The sequence below is a fragment of the Melampsora larici-populina genome, assembly GCF_000204055.1.
Source record: "Melampsora larici-populina 98AG31 unplaced genomic scaffold MELLAscaffold_47, whole genome shotgun sequence".
NCBI classification, from domain to species: domain Eukaryota; kingdom Fungi; phylum Basidiomycota; class Pucciniomycetes; order Pucciniales; family Melampsoraceae; genus Melampsora; species Melampsora laricis-populina.
This window is the reverse complement of record NW_006768811.1, coordinates 543,388-555,833: the sequence shown is the minus strand read 5'-3', so window position 1 is coordinate 555,833 and position 12,446 is coordinate 543,388. Positions and strand designations below refer to the sequence as shown.

Here is a 12,446-nt window from a genome sequence, read left to right as displayed (position 1 = left end):
CACCAACCGCAAAGAAGATGTTCTTGGCAGTACCCTTGCCTTTTTCATTACTTCCTTCACTTGGGGCCTGCAAGTCAATAGAGTTGTTCATGTCTTATTGATGCAAGGGTTTGTTGGAGAACACCGGTCCATCGCCACCTTCAGAATCAGAGTCACCGGCTGGGGTGTTGATTTGATACGGTAGGGTCAAACGTAAGTAATACTTTTTATTGTAATCACAACCGCTCAACTTTTCAGATGGATGAGCATTCAGAGCTGGAATGAAAGACTTGGCAGCGTCAGGTAATAAAGCAACCTGGTTATGCTTGACTATTTGTTCCTTTTGTGAAGGAGTGAGGGTGTTGAACCAGCTGGGTTTGTAATAATCGATTGGGAGTTGAAGTGGAGGAGCCAGGAATTTTGAAGCCACAGGAACCATTGGAAGTAAACAGGGTTGGCGCTGAGTTATCTTTCCAGACATGATTGCCACACGATCCATCATTGAATTTAACCTTCAAAAAAAATTGTTGGCGTTGGCGGAGCAGTACACTAGGGTCTTGATGACATGGACTTTATGTTCTGGATCGAACTCATCATCACTATGAGTGTGAGGCTGTTCTATGATAAGCTTGTAGCGTTGAGGAAAATTGTTTTTGCAAGCGAATTCCTTGCGTGCTTCAGCAAGCTGAGAATTGAATTGGAGACATGTCAGAATTTTGAAAAACCAATTGATAGTTAAATCACTTACCCTTTGACAACGTTGAGATATTGTTTTGGTATTCTCAGCCTTGGCCAAACGTCCTGGAGTTCTGACTTCTCTCTTGAACTTGGTGGCCAAAAGGTGATGAACATAGTGGTTGTAAGCCGAAGTAAGAACACCAATGTCGTCCATGTATTTTGCATTAACCTGTAGATATTGGTAGCACGGGCCGGAGGAAACTTCTTGGAACGTTTGGATGGCAATGTAACAATTGGTGGTGTTGAAGAGTGAGTCGTGACTTTGGGTTAAGTCTGGGCCCCAGACTGATAGCCCAGCCTTGGAGAGGGCCATGTGGATTGCAAGGATGGCTTGCGTGTCTAAAGTAATCATTCTGCAGGCCACTCGGATTTGGCCCATACTAGCGTTGCGGAGGGTCTGGATTTGAGACCTAGCAATGATGCTGGGAGTTGCAGCAATGTTGATCGCACTCTTCACCGCTTTGAGATTGTCATAAGAGGCAGCAAAGAATTGCATGCTGCCCTTGCCAGCGGGTGGCGGGACCAATTTGACCTGCAACATTCCCCAGAGCACTTGGATATGAATCTCAAAGGCAGCCTGGAAGAAAAAACAATGAATACGTCTACACGAGAGGCGGAATACAAATTGAGGATGATCACCTTAGTCTTGTCAAAGTCTTTTGGGTATTCCAAAACAAACACTTGATGGGGTTGTCTCCTTGGAGGACTTGTGAGCGGGGGCACTGTGCCAGCCTTGGAGGTAGCTCTTAACTTGGATATAGAGGGGGGTGGCTCTGATACAGCCCTGTTCGGGACTTTGGTGGGTGTTGCTGTGCCAATGGTTACATATTTGCGCGGAGCCGATTTTTTCTGAGAAGTGCTGGTGGAAGTAGGGCTGTGACCCAGACCCGGCCCTGCCCGGCCGCTCTGCCCAACGTCTTTCACAGAGCTGATGGTACGCGCCCCAGGGCATCCAGATCCTGCTTGATGACAGCTTAATATGGCCCTGTGAGCGCTTCAGGCGGCTCGGGCACCCGACCCGGCCGGGGTGCCGACCCTTTTTTTGCTAAAAAAATGCCTTCACACCAGTCTCTCACCGGCCCTGATTGGCCCTGAGCAGTTTTCAGAGGTCATCGGGCTCACTCAGGGCTGAATTTGGCCCCGGGGCCGGCCCTGAACTCTCAGGATTGGGTCACAGCCCTAGCAACGGTGGCACGGCTAAGCTAAGTTAGCGCTTAGCGGTGCATTAGCTTAGCGATTTTTTGTCGCTAAGCTAGCGCTAAATCCTTGGCGCACTCAAGCTAAGCTAATCGAATTTCGATTTTTCCTTTAGCGGGTCTGCGCTAAGCTAAGCCGGGAGCTTAGCTATCAAAAAATTACATGTTTTAAGTGCAAAAAAGGGCCGCTAAGCCGCTATTAGCGGTTTAGCGGCCAATCAATTGGCTTAGCGGGTGTCATTTTACGCCCGCTAAGCTAATGGCTTAGCGTTAGCGGAAATCCGCTAAGATTAGCGTTAGCGGATTTTTCCTTAGCGGCCTCTAGCTAAGCTAAGCCAAGGTGGCAAAAATCCTTAGCTTAGCAAGCCACCGTTGGCCCTAGGTGGATGCGCCGGCTGATGCAGTATTGAAATTTGACATTGTGCTTCCTTCTAACTTGTGTAATAACTTGTTGATCATCAAATCTCGAGATTGTAGTTGGGCCTGGAACTGTTGGCCTTGGGTCGCAAGGGCCTGAGAAATGGCGTTTTGAATATTGAATTGGGAACGCCCAGTGGTAGGTTTCTGGGAACCGTTCTGCTCAGATTGGGTGAAAGGAACTAAAGACATTTCGATCAATTGATGGGGATAGGAAGCAATGAACAAAATGAGTGATATAAGTGTGAAGTGGTATAGATGGTGTTATGAACTGGTTCTATTTCACTTGAGTGACATATTCACATTACATGTCACAAGCTCGAGAACCATCTTATAGTTGTAGATACATTGCCTGTACAGATTTTCCCTCATCCGACAATCCACATAGGAAGACTGGTAATAGATACAAATCCTCACCAGAACTCCCTTGACCCTCGTCGCCGAAAACCCCCAAGTCTGTCCATAACATATTGTCGGATCTATAGACGAGACTCAAGGACTATAGATAGATCACCAAGAAGAAACAAGTAGAATTGACTTAAATCGAAAGAAAACCGAACCTCAAGATTCAGAATACTAGCGAATCTCGACCTCATTAGAAAACCTTATCTAGATCTCAGAAATTCAAAGTTGAAAAGACCCAAGAAACTATTCGAAATCGAAAACCTTATTAACTAATCTGCATACGCTGAAACCGAATCCACCAGAACCTTATCTTACTTACTAAAAACTCTGTCGATCCCAACTGTGATCCCTGGACTAGCAAACGCAACCACGTCTCCATCTTACCGTGCTCCTTTAGAGGAGGAGGACTCTGATAGTGAAACTCCGATCCCTTTTCTCGACGCCGATTCTAGCCTTACCGGTAGCGAGATCGATATGTCTGACACCAACATGACCTCTCTCGAAGACATACAACGCAAGCTTGCGGAGCTTTCCACCTCATTGGCTGAAGAACGCCTGATGCGAGGACAAGCTGAAGCCAGATACCAGCAGTCCGAAGCTCGTTTAGCGGCGTTGGAATCCCGAGGCCCATCTGCACCTGCTGCAGCCACTCAACCACCCACTGCGCCACAGCCACCACCAGCTGAACCGGTCCTGAAGGGCCCCAAAGTCTCGACGCCCGATAAATTCAACGGCGCTCGAGGCGAACCCGCAGAGATCTTTGCGAGTCAAGTCCAGCTCTATATGCTGGCACACCCCTACCTCTTCCCCGACGACCGAAGTAAGGTGGTTTTCTCGCTGTCTTACCTCACGGGAGCAGCCAGCAGTTGGGCGCAACCCTTGACAAAGGAGTTATTCGACCCCGCTACCGCCCACCTCGTAACCTTTGAACGCTTCGTTACAAATTTTAAAGCTATGTATTTCGATACTGAGAAGAAATCGAAGGCGGAACGCGCGCTGCGAAACTTATCGCAGAAGACCACCGTGGCCGCGTATACCCATGAATTTAACATTCACGCAACTTCTACTGGCTGGGAAACTCCGAAGCTCATTAGTCAATACGAGCAAGGTTTGAAAAAGGAGATTAGAGTGGCAATGGTTATGACGCAAGAGGATTTCACGTCAATTGAACAAATCACTAATTTAGCTATCAAGATAGACAGTAAATTACACGGCGCGACCAACCCAACCTTCCATACGCCAAGCACGAGTGCAGGAATCTCAGACCCCAATGCCATGGATTTATCAGCCGCCTACGTTAGATTGTCCGAAGAGGAACGAGCACGACGTATGCGAGCGGGTTTATGCTTCCGCTGCAATGGCCAGGGTCACATCTCCAGCGCATGTCCCGATCGTAGAGCTAGTAGGAAAGGGAAGGGTCGAGGTGGTTATCAATCAAAAATAGCTGGATTGGAAATTAAAGTCGCAGAGTTGAGTAATCAGAGGGTGAATCATACCAGTAGTTTAGAAGGAGTAGGACGAGCTGAAACTTCAAAAAATGGAGAAGCTCAGGATTGAAGGTTGTGCCCATCCTGAGCCACCTGGAGAATTTGTCATCAATTAATGTGGGATCTAGTAGAATGAACTTGTGCAATACAAACGACCCACGCATTTTTTTACACACCACATTATCCATGTCCCAAATTCCCCGAGCCACACCGTCCCAAACATTTCCCGCTACGTTCCTCATTGATTCAGGTGCTACGCACGATGTGCTCAGTGAATCATTTGCCTACCACGCTGGCTTGATAGCCGGTGCTGATCGACATGACCAATTGATCACTGGATTCGACGGCTCTGAGAGCCGATCTTCCTTCAAGACCCACCTTTTTATCAAATCCGACCCATTACCGACCCCATTCATCATTACAAGACTCAAAGACTCGTACGACGGCATACTTGGCATGCCATGGATCAAGAAAAACTTTCACCTGATTGACTGGAGTAAAAGTATGGTACACCCAGCCGAGACTCACGTTGCAACCACTTCATTGGTTTCGTATTGGCCGAAAACACCCTTATCTGGCCACTCGTTGGACCCCATGAGGGACGCTAGGCACAATTACGAGGGGATGTGTGTCAATTCTGACACGTTAGCATCCCCGCAATGTGAGTTCGAGAGTCCAGTTAATCCTAATCACCTTGAAACAGATGACAACCCTCTATCTCCCGATAGTTCCCCCCTTATCACGATTACACCCACCACGAACAACGAAAACCACGAACACATCACGACACAAGACCCGGATACGAGCATTGCGGCCGTAGTGAATACGGCCTCGTCCGTCCCGCCACAGAACCCCGACGATCCCAAGGAGGAGCCTCAGGGGCACGCAAGGAACAGTGACGAGGGGGCTAATGTCTTTTTAGATATATCAACGCCCCCGCAATGTGAGTTTATTACTGATTCCAACCCATGTTCAACCCGAACAGCTGGCAAGCCTGTTTCTCCCTTGAATAACACATCAATCCAGGTCACAGCAGCCAAGACGTCCTGGTCAACCTCAGCACGACTCGCCGCCGACAAAAAGAAACTCGAACCCGTCAAAGCTCTAGAGGAAATTGTCCCGTCTAGGTATCATAGGCACTTACACATGTTTAGGAAGTCCAATGCCCAACGCCTACCCCCGAGACGCCGCTACGACTTTCGTGTCGAACTGATACCAGGAGCTCAACCGCAGGCTAGCAGGATAATTCCATTATCACCAGCCGAGGACGCTGCTTTGGAGGAATTGGTGAATTCAGGCTTAGCCAACGGGACTATCCGTCGAACCACTTCGCCATGGGCTGCCCCTGTGTTATTCACAGGGAAGAAGGACGGCAATCTGCGCCCTTGTTTTGATTACCGTAAGCTCAACGCCCTAACCGTCAAGAACAAATACCCACTACCGTTGACTATGGACTTAGTCGACAGTTTGCTGGATGCCGAAGACTTTACCAAGCTTGATATGCGCAATGCGTACGGTAATCTTCAAGTAGCAGAGGGTGATGAGGATAAACTGGCCTTTATATGCAAACAAGGCCAGTTTGCACCTCTGACTATGCCTTTTGGGCCAACAGGCGCCCCTGGTTATTTCCAATACTTTATTCAAGATATCTTATTGGGACGTATAGGTAAAGACACCGCGGCCTTCTTGGATGACATTATGATTTATACAAAGCCTAAAGTAGATCACGAAGGCGCTGTTGATGGCGTACTTGACGTCCTATCCAAGCATACACTCTGGCTGAAACCCGAAAAATGCGAGTTCTCGAAGAAGGAAATTGAATACCTTGGCCTTATTATCTCTAAGAATAAAATCAGAATGGACCCGACGAAAGTGAAAGCCGTCAAAGAATGGCCAGCACCCCAATCAGTATCTGAACTCCAACGCTTCATTGGATTCGCCAATTTTTACCGACGTTTCATCGACCAATTTTCAAGAACCACAAGACCACTTCATAATCTGACCAAGCTCAACGCGCACTATGTCTGGGATGAAAAATGCGAAAAAGCCTTTGAGAGCCTGAAGACCTCCTTCACCACCGCACCCGTACTGAAGATAGCCGATCCATACAAGCCGTTTACTCTGGAATGTGACTGCTCCGATTTTGCATTAGGAGCAGTGCTATCACAACGCAGCGAGGACGATGGAGAACTCCACCCAGTAGCTTACCTGTCCAGATCACTAGTCCAAGCTGAAAGGAACTACGAGATCTTTGATAAGGAACTACTGGCGATTGTCGCGTCTTTCAAAGAGTGGCGCCACTACCTGGAGGGAAACCCCAACCGCCTAGATGTGATAGTCTACACGGACCATCGTAACCTGGAGTCTTTCATGACAACCAAGCAGCTTACCCGCAGACAGGCTTGATGGGCGGAGACACTGGGCTGTTTCGATTTCGTGATTAAATTCCGACCCGGCAGTAAAGCTACCAAACCAGATGCCTTATCTAGAAGACCGGACCTGGCGCCTACTAACGAGGAAAAATTGACCTTTGGCCAGTTGTTAAGACCCGAAAACATCGGCCCAGACACGTTCCCGGTCGAGCTTGCTAGCGTAGAGGGGTTCTTCGAAGATGAATTGGTTGCACTCGACAATTCTGAGCACTGGTTTGAGGTGGATGTATTGGGCATCGCTGAAACTGACACTAAGGCACCGGACATTCCTACGGATGATCAAATTATACAACGAATCAGAGACGCAAGCAAAGAGTGTGACAGGATAGGGGAACTGATGAACACAACCTTGAACCCGATATCAGCCAAGACGAAAGCAGCTTTGAAGCATTACAAAGTACAAGATGGTATCCTCTACAACCAAGGTAGAATAGAGGTACCTGACGTCGACGACATCAAATACTCAATACTAAGAAGCAGACACGACTCATTGCTTGCGGGCCACCCAGGTCGAGCAAAGACTCTCGGATTGGTCAGGAGAAGCTTCATCTGGCCATCTCAGAAAGCGTACGTCAACAGGTACGTGGACGGTTGTGACTCTTGTCTAAGGGTTAAATCAACCACACAGAAACCCTTTGGGACTCTGGAGCCATTACCGATACCGGCTGGCCCGTGGACGGATATCTCATATGACCTTATCACCGGCCTCCCTGCATCAAACGGCTACGACAGCATATTAACCGTGGTGGATAGATTAACGAAAATGAGTCATTTCATTGCTTGTACTGAATCAATGTCGGCTGAAGACCTAGCAGATCTCATGATGAAGAACGTATGGAAGCTTCATGGAACTCCCAAGACGATAATCTCAGATAGGGGTAGTATTTTCATTTCACAGATCACGGAAGAAATTGACAAACGCCTAGGTATACGCCTTCACCCGTCAACCGCTTTCCACCCACGTACAGACGGTCAAAGCGAGATCGTCAATAAAGTAATCGAACAATATTTACGACATTTCGTTAAATATCGACAAGACGATTGGGAAAGTCTACTGCCCACAGCTGAGTTCTCGTATAACAACAAAGACCATGAATCCACGGGCATTTCACCGTTTAAAGCTAACTATGGATTTAACCCATCATTCAACAAAGTACCATCAGCTGAACAGTGTGTGCCAGCAGTAGAGAAGAGGATGCAAACACTCGCCGAAGTGCAATCTGAATTAAATCAATGTTTAGAATTAACTCAAGAGAAGATGAAAGAACAATTTGACAAAAGAGTACAACAAACACCAAGATGGGAAGTAGGAGACCAAGTCTGGTTGAACGGACGAAACATTTCGACAACTAGGCCAAGCCCAAAATTAGAAAATAGATGACTAGGTCCTTTCTTCATTATCCAAAAGATATCAAATTCTACTTATAAATTGAATCTCCCTCTTTCCATGAAAAGCGTCCATCCTGTATTTCATGTCTCTGTACTCAGGAAACATAACCCGGATACAATACATCAACGAAAACAACCCCCAGTCGAACCAATCATAATACAGGATGAAGAAGAATGGGAAGTCAACGAGATACTAGATTGTAGAAGAAGGTACAACAAGAAGGAATACTTTGTGAGTTGGAAAGGATTTGGCAAGGAAAACAATTCATGGGAACCCGAAATCAACCTCAAGAATAGTCAAGATTTAGTTAATGAGTTTAATTTAAAATATCCCGACGCAACAAATAAGTACAAAAGGAGAAGGCGGAAGAAGTGAGAGGGCTATGCTTTTTCCCACTGGGTTTTTTAACGCAGCCCGTGGAAAGAATGCAGAGCTTGCAAGAGGAAGCTTGGGCATTAAAGGGGGGATAATGTTATGAACTGGTTCTATTTCACTTGAGTGACATATTCACATTACATGTCACAAGCTCGAGAACCATCTTATAGTTGTAGATACATTGCCTGTACAGATTTTCCCTCATCCGACAATCCACATAGGAAGACTGGTAATAGATACAAATCCTCACCAGAACTCCCTTGACCCTCGTCGCCGAAAACCCCCAAGTCTGTCCATAACAGATGGGAAGTGATTTGAAAAGTTGGATATAGTTAGGACAAAAAAAGAATGGAACGTACGAAGGAATCAGGCCACTTTATAGTCTGATTGACTTGCGAAACACATTCTTGTGTGGTGAGAGTAATGCCAGACGTAAGTGTGATTAGATTTCCTCGGTTGTCAGTCGCAAAGTGTGAGGATTCTACCAATGTAGACAGGATCAGGCGTTCTTGATTGTTCTTGGTAAGGTGGCAGTGTCGATCATAAACGCTCTTGGGTGAATGAGGGTGGTGAGATCCGATTTTGGCTGGGTTGGATGATGGATCTTGGGTATGGTCTGGCTGACTTCAACAAACCCATGGCTTTCGTCAAGCCAGGGTTTGAAATTTGGTTGGCTTCAAAATGGGGCCAACCCGTGGCTCACGTCACGTTGGCGCAAGCCCGGCGGGCGTCAGAGTTTTTCCCGCAGTGTCATGGGTTCAAATCCCATCAGACACATAACTACATTGTACCATCTGTAACAGCATCAGGGTGCAAGCATAGTTTGGTTAGGAGTGTTCCTTTTACTTTCATCTTTCTATTTATACTTAAGTGAAAGTAAAAGGAACACTCCTAACCAAAGTATAGTTGGACCCTGATGCAGTACACCTTTAAAACCTAACCCTAACCTGATTGCCCAACTCACATCCCACACTTATTGCACCCAATTTAAACAATTAAGGTACTTAAGGCTGTGTATAGTTTTGTGTGTATAGTTCTTTTGCCCAAATATACTTTTTTTTCCCCGCAAAAAAAAAGTGAGGACCAAACTTAACAAAGCCCCTCGCCAAAGGTCCGCGCTCCAGCAAGGGACTTACCGCATAAAACGGAATCCTGGCGTGAGAAATAGCCTGTATTGGCACAAAAAACACTACTTTGAATTCTTCAATTTGTTTCTAAATAAAAGGATGGTGGCAAATATTCATTACATATGAGCCAATTGCAAGCTCCCCCAAATCTGGTCTGGAACTTGGGCTACTGGGGAATCAAAAATGGGTCTGTTTTCATTTTTCAGCAGCGGCGAGCTGACTCAAAGCCTGTATTTCTCAGAAAGCGGTCAAAACAATTGATCTTCAACTACTCAAAAAGATAACTTCCCAGCAAGATAGAAAGGAGGTTGCAATTGGTACATATGTAATGGTCCCCTGCCATTTTCTTCTTTCTTTGTTGCAAGACATGTTTATTGAGAGACAAAAAAAACAAACAGATGTAGAGAACTTGGAGCCAATACAGCTCACTTCTCACGCAAGGATTCCAGTTTATGCGGTAGGTCCTTTGCTGGGGCTCGGGCCTTTGGCAAGGGACTTTGTTAAGTTTGTTTGAGGACCCCATATGTATATCTGTGTTTGTTGATCAGATGCTGGTGGCTAAAATGTCAACAAAAATATACTTTGCCCAGGTCGTGTATAGTTGTGAAAAAAAGTATATTCGGGCCAAAAAAACTATACACACAAAACTATGCACAGCTTTGAGTACCGTAAATGTTACCATTAAAAATAACAGTATAATTTATTGAGCATATATTTCCCCAAACTTAACAAAGTCCCTTGTTTTTAAGCTGTACTGGCCAGCTCAAACGAGGGACTTACGCGTAAAGTCGAAATTTTGGCGTGAGATCGGCCGGGGCTTTTGCCCAAAATCTAGTCTTCTTATGAAACATTTTTTTACAATTATAAATTTGCCTGGCCCAAAATTGAAAGATGTGCACCCTGGGTGTCTCTATAGCCTCGTACTCTCCGCTTCTAAATATGATGAGTGGCTCTGTAGATATGCATGAACTTCTTTCAGTGACCAAAGTCAAAAATCAAGTAATTTGGGCTGCTCCGCGTCTAAAAGTTGAAATTTGGGCGTAATTGAAACACCAAGTTTCTCATTTATTTTCAGCACAACTCATGTTATTGGGATACTACAACCGTGAGGTTGTAGCCAAGAGTGAGGCTCACATTTTTCATTTTTGGGCTCAGGAAACTTATAATTGCAAAAAAAAGTTTTATAAGACAACTAGATTTTGACAAAAAGCCCCGGCCGATCTCACGCCAAAATTTTGACTTTACGCGTAAGTCCCTCGTTTGAGCTGGCCAGTACAGCTCAAAAACAAGGGACTTTGTTAAGTTTGATATTTCCCTCTCAGCTCAGCAAGGCAGTAAGAGCATCCACAGCCGTGCCGTAAATCGATATCGTACGGAGGGTTGCACGGATCATTTAGGGAAGTGTTTGAGGCATGATTTTCAACTGATGCACAGCCGTGGTTCCGTACAGTACGGCTTGAAGCATATTTGGCAAGGTGAGTTATGGGCTATTGATCATCAAGGGGGATGACTGCAGGGAGTGTCGGCGAGGAAGTGGGAGTTTTATGGGAAAAGCGAGGTACGGATGAATTTAGGGAGCAAGCCGAAATAGAACAAATTTCTTCTATTTTGGCTCGCACGGTGGAAATGCCCTTAGCTACGTGACAATTTAGGGCATTGGCTGTGGATGTTTTTGCCCTAAATTTCCGTACGACACGGTTTACGCCACACGGCTGTGGATGCTCTAAGATACACAAAGTTTGATGGTTTGAGCACAAACCATGGCCTACCCAACTCAGCACACGCGGCCAAGGCGAAGTGTTACTATTCTCCTCAGGGAACCTCAACAATGAAGATTTTTCGAGGATGGATTGAGTCAGTATTTATTGTTTAGCCAATTAGCCGTTACAGGTAGTCTGTTCGAACACTTCAATCAGATCATCAAGTCCGCGCACACATACAAATCAAAAAGACAAAAGCCAAAACAGACAAAGAAGAAAGACATTTGAGCAACTCTTCTACTGATAAATGACCTCTTTCATAAACAAATTTTCAGCAAAAAGAAAACATATAAAGGAGTGACGAAGAAAATCAAAAATAAGAATAAATTATATGAATGAAGCAAAAGAAGAATAAAACTAATAGTTTCTATTTGGTTTTGTTGCTTCTTTGAGAGAGGGAAAAAAGGGATTTTTTTATTATCGGTCGATGATTCTTAATGTCAATATAGATGAAGGCAAGTTACCCGATAAAACAATAAATTGAAAGATTTATGAAAACAGATGTAATGAATTAATAAAAAAAGGTTGGATAAATTATCCATCTCCTGGTCCACCTGTCGTTTCAAAAAAAGAATCATGTTAGCTCAAATCAAAGTCTTCAAACATGCGCGCAGAAAAAAGAATATTACTCACAGATCAGCAAAAAGAAGTAGGTAAGAGGATAGAGAACAAAATACATAAATGACTACAATCCTGAAACGAACAAATCGAGCTAAGAAAACAAAATCAACTCCTTCAAAATCACTTTGCAACTATCTTTCCTTTTCTCTCCCCAGATGACTACCTTCAAAGTCTGAACTTCAATCCCCTCTTCTTCTTCTTCTGACCGAATGATAATCTCCCATCCGAAGATACTGTTCCATTGATCATCTTCCATAAAAGTTCAGTTTGAGTTGCTTGATCAAGTCTGATAGGCCCCGAGATTAACTTGGTTCTACCTCCAATGATGAAAGAAGCAGGTCGACGATCTTCTACTTCGGTGACTGGATCTCGTTGTACATCTAGTAATTTCATCTTGTCCAAAGCGGAATCTCGCTTAAAATTGATCACCGAAGGTTGTTTATTGTCAGAGTAGAATAACTTCATCCCGTTAGCTTGTTCGACTGATGGGTAAGCATCATTGTGTCCCGCCGAACGGTG

The 12,446-nt window shown here is 45.2% G+C and overlaps 1 protein-coding gene across 1 annotated transcript; it reads right to left on the bottom strand.

Moving 5' to 3' along the window:
* Nucleotides 1-11,386: 11,386 nt before the first annotated feature.
* On the bottom strand, nucleotides 11,387-12,432 carry MELLADRAFT_72933 (uncharacterized protein; the record flags this gene model as incomplete). Its single annotated transcript, XM_007414961.1, has 2 exons — nucleotides 11,387-11,860; nucleotides 11,940-12,432. One exon carries the CDS (start codon nucleotides 12,390-12,392, stop codon nucleotides 12,093-12,095), a length of 300 nt encoding a protein of 99 aa, XP_007415023.1.
* Nucleotides 12,433-12,446: the final 14 nt, after the last annotated feature.